The sequence below is a fragment of the Equus przewalskii genome, chromosome 14, assembly GCF_037783145.1.
Source record: "Equus przewalskii isolate Varuska chromosome 14, EquPr2, whole genome shotgun sequence".
Classification (NCBI taxonomy): Eukaryota; Metazoa; Chordata; class Mammalia; order Perissodactyla; family Equidae; genus Equus; species Equus przewalskii.
In genome coordinates this window covers 67,419,634-67,439,377 of record NC_091844.1, presented here as the reverse complement: position 1 = coordinate 67,439,377, position 19,744 = coordinate 67,419,634, and the positions used below count along the sequence as shown (strand labels likewise).

The following is a 19,744-nucleotide window of genomic DNA, read 5'->3' as shown; positions in this document are numbered from 1 at the left end:
GCTCCGAAGAAGCGTACAAAATGGCAGGTTTTTATAGGCAAAAGGAGGGTGGGGTAAGGAAGCTGTTAGCAAAGACAAGAAAGGATTGTTTCAGGCCAGGATACCTTCTTCGAGGGGGAAAGGAAGGCAGGGGTTTTATGCAGATCACCTCACTAGTGCTCATCAGGACATTTCAGACTGACGGTTAAAAACTTCACATTCCTAGGATGCATTGAAACTGTAATTAAGTCTTGGTTTGCTGTCATGGGGTCACATGACTCCATTTTGGGCCTGTTATTTCTTTTTTTAACAACAGCTTCTCTCCTGACCACACTCCAGGACACAATGGTGGGTGAGGCTGTGCAGGGGCCATGCCAGCTTCTTCTCTCCCTTGACCAAGCCTCAAAGTGTGTGTTAGGCTCCCAGGGCCAGTAAAGGAAGACCCCACACACCGCCTGCAGTGGTGGTGAACCACCCTGTTTCTGAAACACACTTGGAACCATCCCAGCTGAACGAGCCCCAGACTGAAGCTGAGCTCCCGGCACAAAGCTGAGGAGGATTTTGTGTTGGGGACATAATTCATTCCCTAGGCCCTTTCTGACTCTTCCTCAATAATTTCTGATAATTCTTATACAGCAGTAGTTTTGAACAGACCCACCTGTGGGGAACTTGATTGCCAGATCCTTCCAGCAATCACTGACCCCCACCTTATGCCAAGCCCTGTGCAAGGTGCTAGAGCCGTGAGTAGGATGAGAACACTCAGCAATTGCTCACATTCGAGTGGGAATTTGCTCCCCGGAGAGAATGTCTAAGGTCATCCCTCCCATAGTCCAGTTAATTTCAGGGTGGCAGGGCAGCTGTGCAGAGGAGATGTCAGCAATTAAAGGACTGAAAAGTCGAGTCAGCACAAAGACCAGCTCTGGGCATCCCCACCCTGGAGCGGACGTGCATTTGTGTGCAGCCCAGGGTGGCAGGAGAAGGAGGGACACACGAGGGATCATTTGAAGTAGTGGCATCATTCTCCATCCTCTCTGAAGATAGATGAGGACAGAGGGTCAGAGTGAATGTAAAGAGGATTAGTGGCAGCAGGAAAAAATGTGGGTGACTGATAAAGAGACATTTAGGACAACGTTCTTAATGAGTTTGTTGAGAAAATCTATGAATTTTCCTTCTGTGAGGTCCTTCAAAAATAGGCCTTGCTATGTCCATTCTACCAGAACCATTAAGATGTTGCTCTTTCAATGTTTCTTTCCAGACCCTATTATTGATTAAATTCTTGAAAATTGGGAGAAGAGAAGAAGGCAGGCCAGACGACATGGGGCCACCAACCCAGGCCCACTAAACGCTCCCTTTCAGGCAGCTCTGAACATTCTGGTGGGACCTCCCATTTCTAGGAGCGTCCACCATCAGAATAAAACTGAAAGAAGGTGGGGAGCCCAGTTCCTCCTCCAGGCCTTAAGCGAAAATGTTGCCACTCCTTTTCCAAAAGGTTAATTACACCCTCTTATCTGACGCTGTCCATTTGGCTGAAAAGCCAATCCTGAGAAGGGTAAAGTTCTTTCCTTGCTTCTACTTTACTGGGCACTAATGCCAGGATAAGATATTGCTGAAGAATCTAAAATCCTGGTGGAGGATGGCAGAGCCTGTCACGGAGCCAGACAGGGTGCTCCATCCTGGAGCCTCCTCCTGTTGTCCCCTGTCAAGGTCCTTGGAAGGGGACATGAGGGACCAAGGTGCCATGGGAGCCTAGCATCTGTGGGCATTAGGACTGACAGCAAACATGAGGGTGCCAAGCGGCAGGAAAATGGCACATGCACAAGAAAATCTGTGATCTCTCAAAGCCACTGCATTTTTCTTTTGTGTTCACATATACATAATAAATATTTAAAAACACAAAAGGAACTAAAATAAAACCCTCCCCCATCGAATTCTTCAGCTGCCTTCATTTTTGCATCTTCCCTTCAATGCTTTCACCTGAGTTTAGCATCTGCCGGGGCACCATACACTTTCTGCCTAGGTTGCCAGATGGGCTTCAGTTATCGTCTAAAGTAGCTGCCTTTATGAGAGCTGATACCATGTCACTCATTCCGGAATCACCGGACACTCTAGTTGTCTGTGTGTGGGGGCTGTGCTGTGTCCCATGTCACTGTTCCTGCATCCTAGTTTAAGACATGGGACTTGACCCAGGACCCATAAGTGGCTTCACTTAGGGCTGTCTAAGCAGGTCCCAGGTAACAGAGGGTTTCACTCCCGACCAGCCATGGGTTCACACCCACAAAGGGAAGGGGAGCTTTACACAAGGGCTGTGTATTTGCCCCTCCCTCCCATCCCTGCTCTCCTCTCTGAGGGAAATTTGATCAGTGGGCCAGCCAGCAGCTGGGCAGCCAGGAGGGGGATAAGAAGTCAAGCTGAGTAACTGGCCACTGGATGATCAGGAAGCTGGTGACCCACTGAGGGAGATTTAGTTGGAACCAGGACACTGTCCTAGTCCCAGCTCAGCCTCTCTGGTGTTCAGTTTCCCCTTCTGTACTTCAGGAAAGCCAGCCCTGGTGTCTAGTGGTTAAGATTCGGCACTCTCCCCTCCACAGCCCAGGTTCATTTCCTGGTCAGGAAACCACACCACCCATCTGTCAGTTATCATACAGTGGCAGCTGAGTGTTGCTGTGACGCTGAAAGCTATGGGACTGGCATTTCAAATACCATGCAGGGTTACCTGTGGTGGACAGGTTTCAGCGGAACTTCCAGACTAAGACAGACTAGGAAGAAGGACCTGGCCACCCACTACCAAAAAAATTGGCCATGAAAACCCTATGAACAGAAGCAGAGCATTGTCTAATAAAGCGCTGGAAGGAGAGAGGGTGGAACAGAAAGACCAGGCAGGGTTCTGCTCTGCTGTACGCAAGGTCGCTAGGAGTCGGAATCCACTCCATGGCACTAACAACCACCAAAACATCAGGGGAGGTGGACTAGGAATCAATGATGCTCTCGTGCAGAGGGCCTCAGTTAGAGCGTGCATCAGACTCCCCTGGAGGGCTTGTTAAAACAGAGAGCTGGACCCCACCCCCGAGTTTCTGACTCAGTAGGTCTGGGGTCGGGGCTGGAAATTTGCATTTCTAATGTGTTCCCAGGCGATGCTGATGCTGCAGGTCCAAAGTCAAACTCTGAGAAATGCTGGGCTAACGCTTCTTTCTCAGTGGTACCCTGGAATGCTGCCACCTGTGCAAGCTTTTCTGTTCTAAAGATCACTTTCTTTTCTAGATGGAGCCAGCAGGACAGAAAGATGAGCCATTCAGCGCAAAAGAGAGGAGGCCGGTGAAATGTCCTTCTGAGGTAGGCAAGGACTAGGGAGGGGAGGGAATCGCTTGCTGAACTGGGGAGAGAGATGGAATCACCACGTGGGCTTGGCTGTGAAGCGCGGTCTTCCCCAGCTGAGACATTAGCCCTATTGGAGTCTTGGGGCTGTTCTTCTGGGCCTGGGCACAGCTTTGCACACTTGGCACATCTAAGGTTTACACCTGTGGGCCAGGAAAGCTGTTTTAGCAGAACTGAGCCTCCCTCCACACCTGTAGCCTAGGGACGTAGGGACAAAGCCACAGCTCATCTGGCCCCAAATGTGAAGATGGGTGCCTAATATGTAGTAGGTGTGTAATTAATGTTGCTAAATAAATGGATGAGAGGTATGAATATTCCAAATTGGCCAAAGGCATTGCTGGATGAAAGGATATAGATTTCTGGGTCTTGGTTACAACACGTTACCTTTCTCTGCAGGAGAATCCCTATCTGTTCACCTACAGGAACAGCAACTACCTGCCCATGTCACCAAAACTCCATGAGAGGCTTGAGGTATGGAGAGATTTTCTGTGATTGACAAACATGCAAATGAACCAGGGGCCATCCTCTTGCTGAGTCTTTGGAAACTTCCACACAGTTCTTCACGTCCTGGAATCCCGTGGGCAGGCTGGGGAGGGTGAAGGACCAAGTGTGTGGCTGTCCCCTTGGTGCTTGAAGCTCCGTCTTTAGAACAGCCTTGGTAACCAGCACCCTGTTGCTTCACGGGGTGTGTTGGGGTGCTCAGCACTACCAGCTCCCCATCTATTTTGATGTAAGACAGGACTCTTCAGGCCTTTTCGAAATCTCTAACAAGTTCTTTTAAACTCATCTGAGCCTTTAATCCAAGAGAAAGTTAAGAAAAGGCAGAGAAATGTGTTGAAGCCTCAAACCAGACAGCATAGAGCCCAAAGGCCTCAGAAGTTGGCCAACACCTACCCAGGCCACCTCACACTTACTCACGTCTTGCTTATTGCTTATCTCATGAATATTTTTCTGATACTTTCTGGCAAGGTTAGATAGGGCACCCTGCCTTCCTCTGAGGATCTAAGAAACTCCTGAAGGCTCATTTCCTCGTTCTCAGAGGACTGGGAACTGATATGGGTAGAGACAAATTCGGTCCTAGTGCCATCCCTGCCTCCCTATGGCATAAAAGAGGGGGGAGATTACTCCAGGGGGTAGAGGCAAAGCTGAAGACCTGGGCCTTTACCACAAAGCCTGAGCAACACAGCGTGAAAGATTCTTGATTTATCAACTTGTGCCACACTTTCTAACTAATATCACAGCAGTGAGGATACACCTGAGAGGCAGCATGGCACAGTGAGTGAGAACTGGCTCTGGGTTCAAATCCAGATTCTTCCACTTACTGGCTCTGTGTCAGTGGGCAAGGTACTTAACCTCTCTGCCTTGGTTTTTTAATCTGGGAAATGGTGATATTCATAGTCCCACCTCATGGAGTTGCTATTAAATTGTAATAAGTTAATAAGTATAAAGCATGTATAATAGTATCTGGCGTGCCATGAGGCCTGTATGTGTTGCTGTTATTATCATCTAAGGAGTGATACGTTCCTTCAGGAAACATTTATTGAATACCTGCTGTGTACTACTAGAGTGCAAGCTCCGTGAGGGCAGGGACTCAGAATAGGTCCCTAATCACTATTTGTTGAATGACTAAATGGGCGGGTGGGACAATGGATAGATCTCAGTCATAGGAGATAAAAATACAAATAAAATACATTGCTTGTCCCAAGGAACTTGGTCTAGTGGAGTTAACCAGCGATTACAGCACAATGTAATAAGTGCTGTAATTGACTTTTCCATGGGTATTCTGGGCACCCAAGGAAGAGCAACTGACAGACAGGAGAGAGTTGAGAACGCTTCCCAAAGACTACCCACGGCCTCCGCCTTGAAGGACAAGTAAGGTTGAGCCAGGCGGATGGGAGTGTGGGCAGATGGAGGGAGGGGAAGAGCAAGGGAGAGTGGAGGGAAGTGCTTAGGCAAAGGATAGAGGTATGGAGAGTATGGGGAGCAGAGAAAAGGGCTGATGGTTCAGAACGTCCGGGGGCCTCTCAGGCCACACTAAGAGGGTGGACTGTATGCTGATGTTAACACAGACTAGAAATGTGCTGATTCAACCAACAAATATTTATGAGCATCTACCATGCACGGTTCTAGGCTCTGGAGATACAATAAACAAAACAGACAAAAATCCCTTTTTTGGCTGAGAATTTGGGCAAGTTGAGAATTTGACCTAGTTATATTATGTTGAGAGAGAAAGAGTCCTCTAGATGGATTCAGAAGCTGGGGAGGAAGCCACAGGACTGACAGCGGTGATGCTGTGAATCCTGCAATATTCCAGGCAAGAAAGAACAAAGGCCTGAACTTAGGTTGAGGTAGAGGGACGACCGGAGAGGGGACAGGATCGGGAGCATTTGGGAAGGATGTCGTGGATATTTGGGTATGAGTGTTGAAGGAGAGCAAGAAATCGTAAAAGATACTTTGGTTTCTATATTAAGTGATATTTTCCAAAATAGAGGCCCCGCTTTTTACCCAGTTTCCTACATTGCAAGATCCATTTCTCCTTATTTCTTTGTGTGTCTCATTTTAGGTGAGAGAAGGAACGGAAATCGAGTGCCCTGACAAGGACCCCTCCGACTCGATTCCCACCTCAGGTACATGGCTTGAGTCAAGTAATTGTTAATTTCATTTGAGGCCCCAAGTCATCAAAGTACGGAGCAACCTTAAGATGACAAGGGCTTTCCACACAATCCGAGACATACCTGAGAGGTGTTTCAAGGACAATAGAAGTAGCTCTGTATTTACATTTGTAAATTCATGCCTGTGTTTCATTATTTTTTTAACCAAAATACATCATTATCAGAAAACATTTTCTAAGCATTAACTGTGTGCCACACCATGTTCTGCAAGGAGCCCAGTGTTAGTTGAGTGAGCTGATGTCACTGTCCCTGCCTTTAAATCTTGATGAAGTGAATTTGTTCTCCAAAAAGCAAAACTAGCTTTAAGCAGGAAGCAAAAATAACCAGTCCACACTCCACGTCAGACCCATATGCAGAATGCACTCAAGCACCACACAGAACAGGAAAGCACCCTGTCTGAGGAAAGTGTCATTTTCACTGATTCTCAGTATTTCCAAAATGACTGTTGCTGGGTCATGAAAATGAGACTCCTGGAATGTTCTAAGTGGACACCATCCCAAAGAACGGCTGCCTAAAGGCCGAACCTCTGCTTCCAGGCGGGCCAGCCTGGAGGGCTGTGTGCATATAACCGTGGGAGGTCACAGGAGGACTGTATGGTGACCCTCATGACTCAAAAGATCAGCTCTGAGCATTTCTGCAACAGTGTGATGGGTGCCCGTGCATGGTTCTGGAGGGTGACTCGTGTTCGTTGATTTGTTCACTTGATCATGCATTTATTAGGTGATTGCCAAATGCCTCCTATGTGCCTTCCAGGAGAGAAAAGTAAGTTTGGGGATGTCACAGTGCCTAGAAGGAATCTTCCAGGGATGCACATCTTTGCAGTCGGATGGTCTCCTTTTGCTGAGTGTCAGCAGAGCAAATAATTGCCTTGGCTGTTAGCCACCCCTCCACACACATCCTAGCTCTACACCCTCAAATTAAGCCAAATTACTGGCAAATAAGTTCAAAATCTTCTCACCAAAGCTTTGTTTGTATAACTGACTCTGGCTCTAAGTTGCAGCATGAAAAAGGGGATAGAGATCTCACACATGCAGTCTTCAGACATTTTCCTCCCATGCTTGGTGAGAGCTCCTTCCTGTCCTTAGTTTACTAGCAGGACGTGAGCAGCAGAAACAAATTATTAGCTTCATGTGTAGGCGCTCCTACAGCAGAAACTCAAAGGTATACGTAGGTACATATGTACGTGTCTATAGAAAGAGAGAGAGAGAGAGAGAACTTAACGTCTTTGTAGCCATTCTCTTTACAGTGAAATAATATCCATCCCCTTTTTAATCTTATCATTCTGAAAGGCTGATCTATAAAGCGCTTTGCAATCTCTCTAGATTATGTTCCTGTCATAACAATGATAACCAACCAATCCATGAGAGCGTATCTCAACATCTGAAAGCCAAATAAAATGTGAACCTCTTCTTTATTCCCTGACCCTGAAGATTACTGTGTTTATCAGCACATGATGATGTAAGCACAAGAAATCTCAAGACCTTGAGATCTGAGGTACTCTAGTGATAGGAGCTGTCAGAATAAGCAGACGGGTAGATTTAGGCCTCCTTGATCCAACCAAGTGGGCGTGGGACCAAGACACGCACGCTTCCAGGTGGGTGGCAGCACTCACAGATGCACTTCTGAGTCTCACTTGAAAAATGTCATTCAGAAAAATGGCCCCAGATAAGTGGACAATAATGAAAAACACATTTCATTACTGTGCATGATCTATGACTGGACATTTTAACCATACTTGTGACAGCAAGGGTAGGCAGAATGACTCAGCACAAGGCCACACTATGATTTTTCCTTGATAATCATCATGTTTCTGTGAGGTCGTTCACTCTTCTGGAGATGGTGTTTGCTATTTCTAATCAATATGAAGGCATCTGATACATAGTTATAAGAGTGGGTCACTCTTATCTTTATACCAATGACTCACATGGTTGTTGTTAGTGCCATGGAGTTGATTCCGACTCCCAGCAACTCTTATGTTCAACAGAGCAGAACCCTGCCTGGTCTTTTGCTCCATCTTTCCACCTTCCGGTGCTATATCAGACATTGCTCTGCTACTATTCATAGGGTTTTCATGGCCAATTTTTTTGGAAGTGGGTGGCCAAGTCCCTTATCCTAGTCTGGATGCTCCGCTGAAACGTGTCCACCATGGGTGACCCTGCTAGTATTTGAAATACCGGTGGCACAGCTTTCGGTATCACAGAAACATGCAGCCACCAAAGTACGACAACCGACAGACGGGTGGTGTGGTTCCCTGACGGGGAACAAACCTGGGCCATGGCGGTGAAAGCGTCGAGTCTTAACCACTAGGCCCCCAGGGCTGGCTCAGCACATGTCTGCTGAACTAATCTGAATTATTGAGTAATTCTAATTCACCAAATCAACAATTCTCAGGGTTGAAAAACATCTGAAAAACCAACTAGACCAAAGTGCCTTTCATTAAAACAATTTTTCACTAAGACTATCTATAAAATAACTATTTTGCCATCATAATTATTTTTTTAAAAAAGCCTTCCTTGTAGTCCCCTTTTCTGGTGTTTCTCTCAAGCCAATCCACAGATACTCATAGCTAACCAAAAGATGTTTCAAAACAGGATAGTACCTCCATCAACAGGCCATGGCCCCTGGCAGCCCTGGTGCCTCACTCCCATGCCTTTGGTATGAGATAGATAGGGTTTTTTATAACCATTGGTATTTGGTAGCCAAAAAATAAAATAAAAGCTTCTAATTTTTTCCTCCCAGTCAGTGCACACATGCAATTTGCCAAGTGCTGCCTCCTGTGGGCTTTATAACTTCATAAATACTTGCAACATTTTATATTACTACATGGTCCTGTCCCTAACATAGATGGGATAACCAAGAAAAATACATTGGGTCTAGCAGCTGACTTAAGGTTTTCCTAGCGAGAAAAGGAGTAACATTGTACAAATAAGAGTGGCAAGAAGGAGCCAGAGGGGCCACGGCGGGCTGTCTATTGAAGATGGCTATCTTGACGTCAGGCTGCTAATTCCATGCAGAGGGAAAAATTCATAGTGTTGAAAATAGGGATCTACAAAGATAATCATATGCCACTGACACCAATAGTATGAATCAGAAAAACTCATTCATTTATTTGAAGCCATTGACTCCTTTCTAAGCTCTTGATGTCAATTATCTGACCCATTTAGCTAAAATGAGCTTTTCAAAAGCTGATTTGAAAAAGACCCAGGTTACAGCACTGGGTGATCATTAGGAGTTTCACTCCATTGTGAGCCAGCAGTGTGATGTCCAGTGTAGATCCCAAAGCTGTTTCTATAGTCACCCCTTGCTTATGGGTCTTGTGACTTAACCTAGCCCGTGACCAGGAAGTAATGACTCAGCACAGGGAGTAACAGCCTGCTTGTCCCTAGGCAGGACCAGCCTACGGAGCAAGTTCAAACTCACTCCAAGATGGCTGGATGAATAAGTGTTTCCCTTCCCCATAGTTTCCATGGTTCACAGCTTTGAGAACTGTCAAGTACCTGATACAGAGGCACACACTTAGCTTTTCATTCAACTTCACACCGTTCTTGAGCTCCTACCATGTGCAAGGCACAGAATTCTTCATATAAACTCACATTGAAGGACTCAAAGGCAGAAACAAGGTTCCAACCTTGTGCCAGCAGTTTACCACCATTGCAGGAGTCTTCACATGAGCCCCCCAAACCAGAGAGCAAATGGGTTGGGCAGCCCTAGCTGACTATTGCAAGAAAGTTGTTTCTCAGTAGGCCCCAGGGGGTTTACATTGCTGGGTTACATAAGACAAAACTCCAAAGTGCCAAGTCTTTCTCCTGGGTGTAAGTTTTCACGTATAGTGGGCAGTTTCCCCAATTCTATAGTCTACTGTTTCCTTGCTATTCATGATATTTCATCATAGTTTGCATGGGCTTCTGATAAGAGGCCCCTTCTCTAGAAATCTTGATGAGTTAATGGTGTGTTTATCGACTTCTTTCAAGGTGGTGGACAGTCTGTACCAGATAATGCTTAGCTAATCAGCCCACACAAATTTAATCTTATCTCTAAATAGTTCTTTCCCCAAGGAGAGAAATTGCTAAAGTGCTTTACTGTGTTTCGAGGCTGTGCCTTTGTCATACATGATGACATTAACAAAGCTCAAATCAAGATCTACAGAATATTAAGCCAATGAAACGTGTTGGGCTCTATGTTAATAAAACCCCAGACAAGTCAAATGCCTCCCATCCAGGCTTGGCTCATTTGACTTATTATCTCTTGCAGGGAATCCTTCAGAATGACCAACATGAGAACCCGTGCACCCCCACCCCATCAATCTGTCTGTCTACACATATATACACCACATGCATGTAGACATGCATGCACATAAGTGAGTGTGTGTTTCCTTTCTGTCCACTACAAATTTAGGAGACAAGAATGGCCAGTTTCAGCTGTCTCTTTATCAAACTGTAATGTGCTTTTGAAGCAAATCTGTCTCTCTCTTCCATATTTTATCAGCCCCAAAGATTCCCCCTCACCTTTGCACGCTAGCTAGTGTTCGCAGAATTCACTGTATCACACATTACAGCAACAAGAATATGGTGATTGACTGTCATCACCAGGAGCTAAAATAAACCCTCTAGAGTTGAGGGGAGGAGGTCTTATTTTCTGTTTTGTTGGCTTTTTTTTTTCCTACCCACAGCCTGCTTTCTTTGAGAAGAGGTCATTTTAAAGTTCTCAGGCTCAGCCCCGTGGACGCGTGCTAATGTGTGCAGCTGGCTTTGTGATTTGATATTGTTCTTCTAACCACATATATCCTTGGGCCCGCCCGAGTTCTACTAAATCAGAAACTCTGAGGCTGGGGACCAACCATCTGTGTTTTAACAAGCTCTCCAGATGATTTTGATGCATGCTCAAATTTGAGGACCACTAATGTATAGATTTTGCGTACATAGACTCACAACTATGTGTAAGTTTGCATGCTGTCATAGGAAAAGTCAGGGACTTTTACTTTTCCAATGAGAGCAAATCCTGAGTGGGGGTGGCAGTTCCCCATCTGCAGACAGCATGGAAGTCAGGTAGACAAGATGTCTCCACGGAAGGAGCCGAGACCTGGATCTCCAGTCCCTTTGAACATTGTTTCCACTGAGTGTTAATACAGCTTCCTACGCAAGTGTAATTATACACCCATGCTTTATGGGTACAATGGGCTAAATGTAGTCCAGTTGTGTTGAAAGCATCTTGTTCTCTGTTTCACTGCATGTTTTATAGAGCGACTTGGCAAAGAATGGCCGTCAAGAAAGCCTCCTTGCAGACAAGATTCAGTTTACCCATCTTAAGCAATGACCCGCTGAAATGATGGGCTTCCTCCCCGAGGGGGTGGGTTGCTCCTGGGACAAATGCTGCATTAGACTTCTTCCAAGGCACGAAAGCTATTTGACAATTTAGTTCAGCATCGCACCATCAGGGACAATGGAAGGCACATCTGAGTAAAGATGGAGCTACATCAAAGTCAGGATAACTATGGGACTAAGGTATTCCAAGGGAGCGGGAAGTGAGCTTGTGATTTGAGGGGACAGAACTACATATGGCATAAGGAATTTTAGATGTGGTCCCCAAATGCACTTTGATTCATTTTTATATGTGTATAAGCTAAAGGGTTAGATAGATATTATACAGGTGTATGGATGCAAGTTATTAAACATATAGCAATATTCATGTTAATCTCCTCACTTGTCAGCCAGGCATAAAAGGCCTGTGGCCCCGACCTACCTTTCCAATGTTATTTTTTGTTAGTCTCCTTCCTATTCCCTTCACTTAAGCCAAACTGTATGACTAGCTGTTTTACAGAGCTCACACAGTTTACCAGATGGTACCCCTCCTTTATGCTTTTCTCTCCATCACCCTGCCTTGCTCTCCTTCAACCTTATCTCATCATATCCTGAGTTCAAACACTACCTTCTCCATGAAGCCTGCTCTGAACCGTCCCCCCGACACATCCCTAAGGGTCACTCATCGCTCCAGCTGCCAAATTTCATATCACTTGATAGCTCTCAGAGGTTCTCAGCCTATAAATTATTACAAGCATGGAAGTTTCTCATTTCCTCCATCAGCTGTGAGCTTCTTGGGGGAGTTCTCCGTCTCCCATCACTACATAGACCCCAGAGCATCCAGTCACTGCTTGGTGGTCAATATGTTTGTCACACGGGTACACAGCTGCCTAGCTACGTCATAGTCTGTGCTTAAATTCAAGAGCTGAAAAATAGGATGAGGCTGTGGAAAACAGTTCCTCAAAAAGCTAAACATAGGATTATCATATGGCCCTCCAATTCCTCTCCTCAGTATATACCCAAAATAACTGAAAACAGACATTCAAATAAATATTTGTACGTGATGCTCCTAGCAGCACTATTCACAATAGCCAAAAGATGGAAACAACTCAAATGTCCACCAACAGATGAATGGATAAACAAAACGTGATGTATCCATACAATAGAATATTATTCAGCCATAAAAAGGAATGAAGTGTTGATTCATCATACAACATGGATGAACCTTGAAAATATGCTTAGTGGAACAAGCTAGACCCAAAAGGTCACGTATTATATGATTCCATTTATATGAAATATCCAGAATAGGTCACTCCAATGACAGAAAGCAGATTAGTGGTTGTGAGGGGCCCAGGGGAGTGGGGAGTGGCTGCTTCATGGGCATGGGTCTCCTCTGGGGATGATGAAAATGTTCTGGAACTAGACAGTGGTCATGGTTGCACAACATTGAGAAGGTACTAAATGCCATGGAATTGTTGACTTTAAAACGGTTAGTTTCATGTTACGTGAATTTCACCTTGATTTAAAAAAATAGCAGTATAAAAGCATTTCCCTTTTCACTTTACAAATACTGAGCTGATTTTTTTAATAGGATGATATAATATTTTATCCCAAATATCAACAGATCCTAGAATAGATTAAGTATTGGTTGCATCTCCACCGCAATTCCTTCCTTCCTCCCGAATCCCATTGCCGGGAGCTATTTCACACCCTGAGAGTAACTGCTCACCTTGTGGCATCAGGTTTCACCAAACACCAGCAGACTCTGCTCTGAAGGCTGGTCCACCTTCCAGCTCCCTAACCCTGCGTCCAGTCCAGGCCCCTCAAGGGGCAGCCCCGCTGTCAGGCTCCACGGCTGCTATGGCTGAGCCTTATGACAAGGACGGGCTCTTTACATCTTTGTCTAAAGCTGAATTGCTATTAAAAACTTTCCGTTTTTCTGGAAGGTCTTCACTTATTTTCAGAGGAGCTAGGACCCCTGATCTTCCATTCACTCCTGCTTGTGTTCTCAGTTCACAGGCTGAAGCTGGCGGACATCAAGGTAATCGGAGCACTGGGCGACTCTCTCACGGTGAGTTACCTGACTACAGAAGGCGGGGGCAGGAGAGGCAAAGACCGTGACTAATATAAGAACTGGAGAGAGAATATCTCACTCCCGTTAAAGGCTGCCACCTCTCCAGGCCTGATCCCCAGGCCCTCTCCACCCCCCTGCCCATGCTGGAATCCCACATTCCTCGCCCACCGTGTTTTCCCACCTCCATTCTAACCTCGTCATTCCTCTCCCAACGAGGGCATGGAGAGAGCCGGAAGTGGGGGAACCCCAGAGGGAACATCTGTGGTGGAAGGGACCCAGCTCAAATCACCAAATCACACCGCCTGTCGGGGGTGGAATGCAACTAGGTTCCCCCTCCACCCACAGGCGTGGGCTCCTCACAGATCTGGCACTTTGGTTCGTCCCTGCAGGAAAGTTACGGGAGGGCGAAGAGATGATGAGTCAGGACAAGTGCTGGGGGGCCGGGGGAACAGGGGTCAGCGGAAGAGACGCAGCCACTAAAAACGATCCCAGCCCATCTCTGCAGCGGCTCCATGGTGATGCCTCAGGCCCTGCAAAGAGCCCTCTGTGAAAAGCAAAAGGGGGCCCTTAGAGAGCTGGGGGGAGGGTCCCAGAGGGTCCCAGACACAAGCTCCCGTTCAGTAGCGGCTCATTACACACAGTCCAGCTGCGGTTCTCTGGGTCAGCAGAATTCAGGGCCTCCAGCTGAACCTCCCTAAAGACCAGCTGACACTCTCATGTCATGTGGCCTATTCACACGGATATTATCTCACTTGATATCCTCCCCTGGACAAAATCCTGCCAAGTGTGACTCTCCTTAAACTCAACCAACAAAGAAAGTGAAGCTGGGGGAGAAGTGAGCTCCCACCGCCGCATAGCTGGCAGTGCCAGACCAGGACCAGAACTCACGTGTCCCGACTCTAAGTCTATCCTTGTACTGTAGCCCCATGACCTCTTGGCGACTCTTCACCCCAAGGCCCTACTGCTCATAAGCTTCCGGAAAGGGCAGGCAGGCGGGTCCTCAGCACTGCTTATCCCTACCACTTCCTGCTGGGTGTGGCCCCCTCGCCCCTCCCAGAAGCCCAGGTCTCCTTGATGCCCTCTGGATAAGGAGTCATTGAGAATTAGCACAGCTGGTCAGGACTTCCTGGGGAGGCTGCATTTTGAGTGTGACATACCAGGCAGGCAGCAGAGGCGCTGGGCACCAGAGAGCAGGGATCACACCCTGGGGCCTTTCATGGAGGCCAGCCCTTCACCCAGGTGGCCTGGAGGCCAGCCTTCAGCATGACCTTTGGGCCAGCCCTGGTCAGAAAGAACAGGCTTTAGGCAAGGGACATGCCCCTGCAGAGTGTGTCCAGGTTGTGGTTTTGAAAGACGCTGCTCTTTCTTCAACTGAGGGGTGGGTACGAGGCATTTCATTTTATTACTATTTTTTAAATTGTACATATGGAGATATATTAATATAAAAGGATTACACTATGCTTCCTTTTATGATATATTTCACAACTTAGAAAAAATGAGGAGGAGCTGGCCCAGTGGTTAAGTCTGGCGCTCCACTTCGGGTGCCCAGGGTTCACAGGTTCAGATCCTGGGTGCGGACCTACATTACTCATCAGCCATGCTGTGGCTGCATCCCACATACAAAATAGAGGAAGATGGGCACAGATGTTAGCTCAGGGCCAATCTTCCTCAGCAAAAAAAAAAAAGAAAAGAACTTTTAAAATGAGGAAAATGGGACCCTGAAATGTGTACTTTTGAAAGATGGACCCAGCAATCTAATTTTCAGAGCACTTTTGCTAGCCCTGAGTCACTCGGTCATGGTTGTGGCAGGGTTTTCTCGAGGTGAGGCCAAGCTGGGGAGGGCTCCAGGATTCCAACCTCCCCAGCAGGAGAGCTCCCACATCTCTGAAAAGGCAGGATGCACATTAGGACAGGGCACTCTCTAGATTGCAGGTTCCAGTGCCCAGGCCCCCCAGCCAGGACGAGAGCGCTGCCCTCCTGGCTGGCGGGAAGGGACACTCACCCCATGCTGTTCCCTCTCAGGCAGCTAACGGGGCCGGGTCCACACCTGGGAACTTGCTGGACGTCTTGACTCAGTATCGAGGCCTGTCCTGGAGGTGAGTGAGGGCATGGTAAGGCCCTGAAGACCCCTTCACCGCAGGGCAGGAGGGACCCCTGAGCACATAGATAACAACTCCTCTGGCAGAGGGATGAGCTTTTCCATGAGAAACTTCTAGGTTTAATTGAGGAAGACATTTATCCATGTCCCCAAACCACTACATTCCCCCAAACAAGAACTGGGACCTGAGTAGGAGTTTGGGGGAGAAACTACATAAATGTTTGGGTTGGAAAAGCTTCTCTAGCTTCCATTTCTCCCTCTGGGAAGTAATCTCAGAGGGAGGCACTGGCCTTTAGAACCAGAGATGTGTCTGAATCCTAGCTGCCCACCTCTGTGTGACCTTGGGCAAGTTACTTAACTTCTCTGAACTTGTCTCCTCATCTTTGATTCAGGGATAATAATACTACTTGAGCACTGCTGTGAGGATTGTAGACAATTTAAGCACTCAGCACGGTGCCTGACCTAAAGTAGGATTAATGGTAGCTGGCATCATTATTAAAGGGCCTTCATTTTACAGATGAGAAAGCCAGGCTCAGAGAGGGCAAGTAACCTGTCCAAGATCACACAGCCAGATGGTAAAAGAACAAGAAGTAGAACAGATGGTTCCTGACCCCTATTCCGGCGCATTCCCCCATGGTGCATTGCTTCGTGCAGGCTTGCTCCTGCTCTGTAATCAAACCCAGGCCGCCACAAGCTGCAGGGAGCAGGACTCTGCTTTACCTCTGCGCTTTGACTCCTGGCTCACACCAAACATGAGAGGGCAGGTGTGGCGTTCCCTCGGCCTGGCGTCTGGCATCGCTGACACCAGCTGGAACCCGAGTGTTGAATCCCCAGCATTGTCCTTCGCGATGCTGCACAGAGTTAAACTCCAAACATTCTGAGAACCTTCTAAATGTTCCCAGACATACTTGGCAGAGAATGAGGGCATATGGAAAAGCAGGGAATCCAATGAACTCTGGAATGTTGCATGTCTTCATGTCTAGAAACCCATCCAACTTTGATTTCCTTGGAATTTTAGAAGTGGCTGGGAAAATGAGATGCTCTCTAGAAGACACCCTTTAGAAACCGGGTTTTCTCAAGAGAAGGATGAGGGCAGAGCCCCTCACCGTCTTCAGAGACGATGACGATGCGCAGCCGCAGTGGCCAGTGGGGCAAGGCTGGGCTCCGCTCCAAGGAGGGGTCCCTCGTCCTTCGGAAGACAGGGGTGATGGGGGCCCACTGAGTTCCCCTGCCCCCATGCCGAGGGTCAAAGTAAAAATCAACCAAGTCAGCCCTGACTGTTTAAATCAGCTTCTTGCTGGATGCTGCCGTTTGTGGGGAGAGGGGAGAGGACTTGCTGCATGCTGGTTTGTTTTCCATGTTTCTCCTGAAACAATGAGGAAAGGGCGAGCTCCAAGCCCCCAGGGTGTTTCTCAGCAGGAGAAAGGTCTGTCTTGGTGGTGTCTGGGTGTTCGCCGTCGCTGGCACTGTCGACCTTCACTTTCTGTCTTCTTCCCGCCACAGCTGCGGCGGCGACCAGAACCTGAGCAGCGTCACCACCCTGCCCAGTGAGTACGCGCGCCCCCCCATCCCCGCCCCGCGCATTTCTGCAGCGCCCCCTGGCGGCGGCCGCGGGCGTGGCAGGGAACCGGGCGGCAGAGGACCGCCGCGGCCGGCAGGGGGCGCTGCTTCTCCGAGGCCGTGGCCTGCTCGGCTGCTTGAGAGGTTGAAGCCACGGAGAATTTTGTGGGGGGGATGGGGGGGCGGGGTTAAGAGAAATTGTATGTGTCCAACGAAAGAAGAGAGCAAGAAAGGAATGGAGAGCTCACGCCAAAGCTTAGTGCAAGTCATTATTAAGAAATGAGTCAAGAAAGAAGGGAAGGGCACCTGTCTCTGCTTGGCCTGTCGTTCTCCGCACATCACCTTTCTGGGAGGCATTGATCCGGTCACGGGCTGCATTAGGCACCACTGCATACAAAGGCGTTGAGTTTCTGTGTGTCGCTCTACGAAACGCTGCTCTTACAGGAGTAAGGGATGACGTTACCTTGCTCAGGCGGTGCAAACCCAGCCATATTTGGGGCCCGACATTTTCCTTCAATCAGTTCACCAAGGGACCTGCTTGGAATGAGTTTTAAAGCCCACGTTCTCTGAAGGGCCCTGCCTTGTTCGTCTTGCTATTCTTCTTCGTGCATACACATCACAGTGCTTGTTCTTAAAGTACACATGCAGTAAATGTCACAATTGCATTCTTTTCCGTTAAAATCTTCTGGCTAGTAGTTTTGCCTGAGATGAATTTAATGGGTCCCATTCTCATTTACTTTTCTTGTAATTATCCCATTGTAATTTAGTCCATAAACACTTGTTGAGCATATGCGAGGCTCTGGGGTATATACTGACCCTGCTCTCAAGAGTTCTCAGCCAAGTTGGGGAGGTAAAAAAGTGAAAAGTCAAGTGTAGATCCAGTGTGGTAAAGGTGTTAGAATGCATGAGATTGAAAAGATCAACAAAATTGACAAAGCTTTAGTTATATCGACCCAGGGGGATGGGGGAGACGAGAGCCTCAAAATCAGGAACGAAAGAGGGGACATTACTACAGAAATATAAAGGATTATAAGAGAATACTATGAACAAGTGTATGCCGATAAATCAGATAACTTAGATGAAATGGAAAAATTCCTAGACAAAAATTATTGAAAATGATTCAAGAAGAAATAGAAAATCTGAATAGGTTTATAACAAGCAAAGAGATTGAATTAGTAATTTTAAGACATCCCACCAAATAAAGCCGAGGCTTTCTGGTTTCACTGATGAATTCTATCAAACATTCAAAGAAAAGAATATCAATTCTTCACAAACTCCTCCTAAAAATAGAAGAGGAGAGAATACTTCCCAACGCATTCTGTGAGGCCAGTATTATCCTGAAACCAAAATAAGACAAAGATACCACAAGGAAAGAAAACTACAGACAAGTATCTCTTTTGAATATAAATGCAGAAATCCTCAACAAAATACTAGCAACATATAAAAAGGATTATACCCTATGACCAAGTGGGATTTACCCCAGGAATTCAAGGTTAGTTTAAAATCCAAAAATCAATTAATACGCTATATCAAATAGAACAAAGAACAAATACAACCTGATTATCTCAATAGACTGGAAAAATCATTTTACAAAATCTGACACCTCTTTGTAATAAAAACACCCAACAAACTAGGAATAGAAGGAAACTTCCTCATTCTGATAGAGGGCATCTACTAAATCCCTCAGCTAACATCACACTTAATGGGAAAAGCAGAATGCCTTCCCCTGAGATCAGGATGATGCTCTTGCCACTTTTACTCAACGTTATACTGGAGGTTCTGGTCAGGGCAGTTAGACAAGAAAAGGAAAGAAAAGGCATCAAGATTGGGAATGAAGGAGTAAAACTACCTCTATTTGTAGAAGACATGACCTTATATGTAGAAAATCCTAAGGAATCCACTAAAAATTATTAGAACTAGTAAATGAGTTCAACAAGATGGCAGGGCACAAAATCGATATACAAAAATCAATTGTATTTCTATACTCTAGCAATTAACAACCTAAAAATGAAATTAAGAAAACAATTCCATGTACGATAGCATAAAAAAAGTACTTAGGAATAAATTTAACAAAATAAGTGCATCTTTTATCCTCTTAAGATCACAAAACATGGCTGAAATAAATTTAAGAAGACCTACATAAATGGAAAGACATCCCACATTCGTGGATCAGAAGATTTAATATTGTTAAGATGGCAATATCCGCCCCCCCCCCAAAAAATTAATCTACAGATTCAAAGTAATCCCTATCAAAATTCTAGCCGGCTGCTTTGTAGAAATTGACAAGCTGACTCTAAAATTCATGTGGAAATTCAAGGGACTCAGACTAGGCAAACAATCTTGAAAAAGAACAAATTCAGGGGCCTCACACTCCCCAATTTCCAAACTTCCTATAAAGCTACAGCAATCAAGATGGCATGTTTTGGCATTAGGATAGCCCACATAGATTAATGGAATAGAATTGAGAATCTACAAATAGATCCTCATATTTATGGTTAACTCATTTTCAACATGGGCACCAAGACCATTCAGTGGAGAAAGAATAGTCCTTTCAATAAATGTTCCTGGGATAACTGGATAGCCGCATGCAAAAGAATAAAGTTGGACTCCTCCTTCATACCATATATAAAAATTAACTCAAAATAGATCACAGACCTAAAGTTAAAACCTAAAACTCACCCTTAAAAGAAAA

At 46.3% G+C, this 19,744-nt stretch overlaps 1 protein-coding gene across 1 annotated transcript in view; it reads left to right on the top strand.

The window, feature by feature from the left end:
• The window catches only part of PLB1 (phospholipase B1), a 126,983-nt gene that overhangs the window by 46,378 nt on the left and 60,861 nt on the right, over positions 1–19,744 (top strand). Inside the window, exons 16-21 of the mRNA XM_008517767.2 lie at positions 3,238–3,309; positions 3,748–3,822; positions 5,915–5,978; positions 13,333–13,391; positions 15,417–15,490; positions 16,996–17,039. Coding sequence (XP_008515989.2) covers positions 3,238–3,309; positions 3,748–3,822; positions 5,915–5,978; positions 13,333–13,391; positions 15,417–15,490; positions 16,996–17,039 — 388 coding nt within the window. The remainder of the gene's footprint in view (positions 1–3,237; positions 3,310–3,747; positions 3,823–5,914; positions 5,979–13,332; positions 13,392–15,416; positions 15,491–16,995; positions 17,040–19,744) is intronic.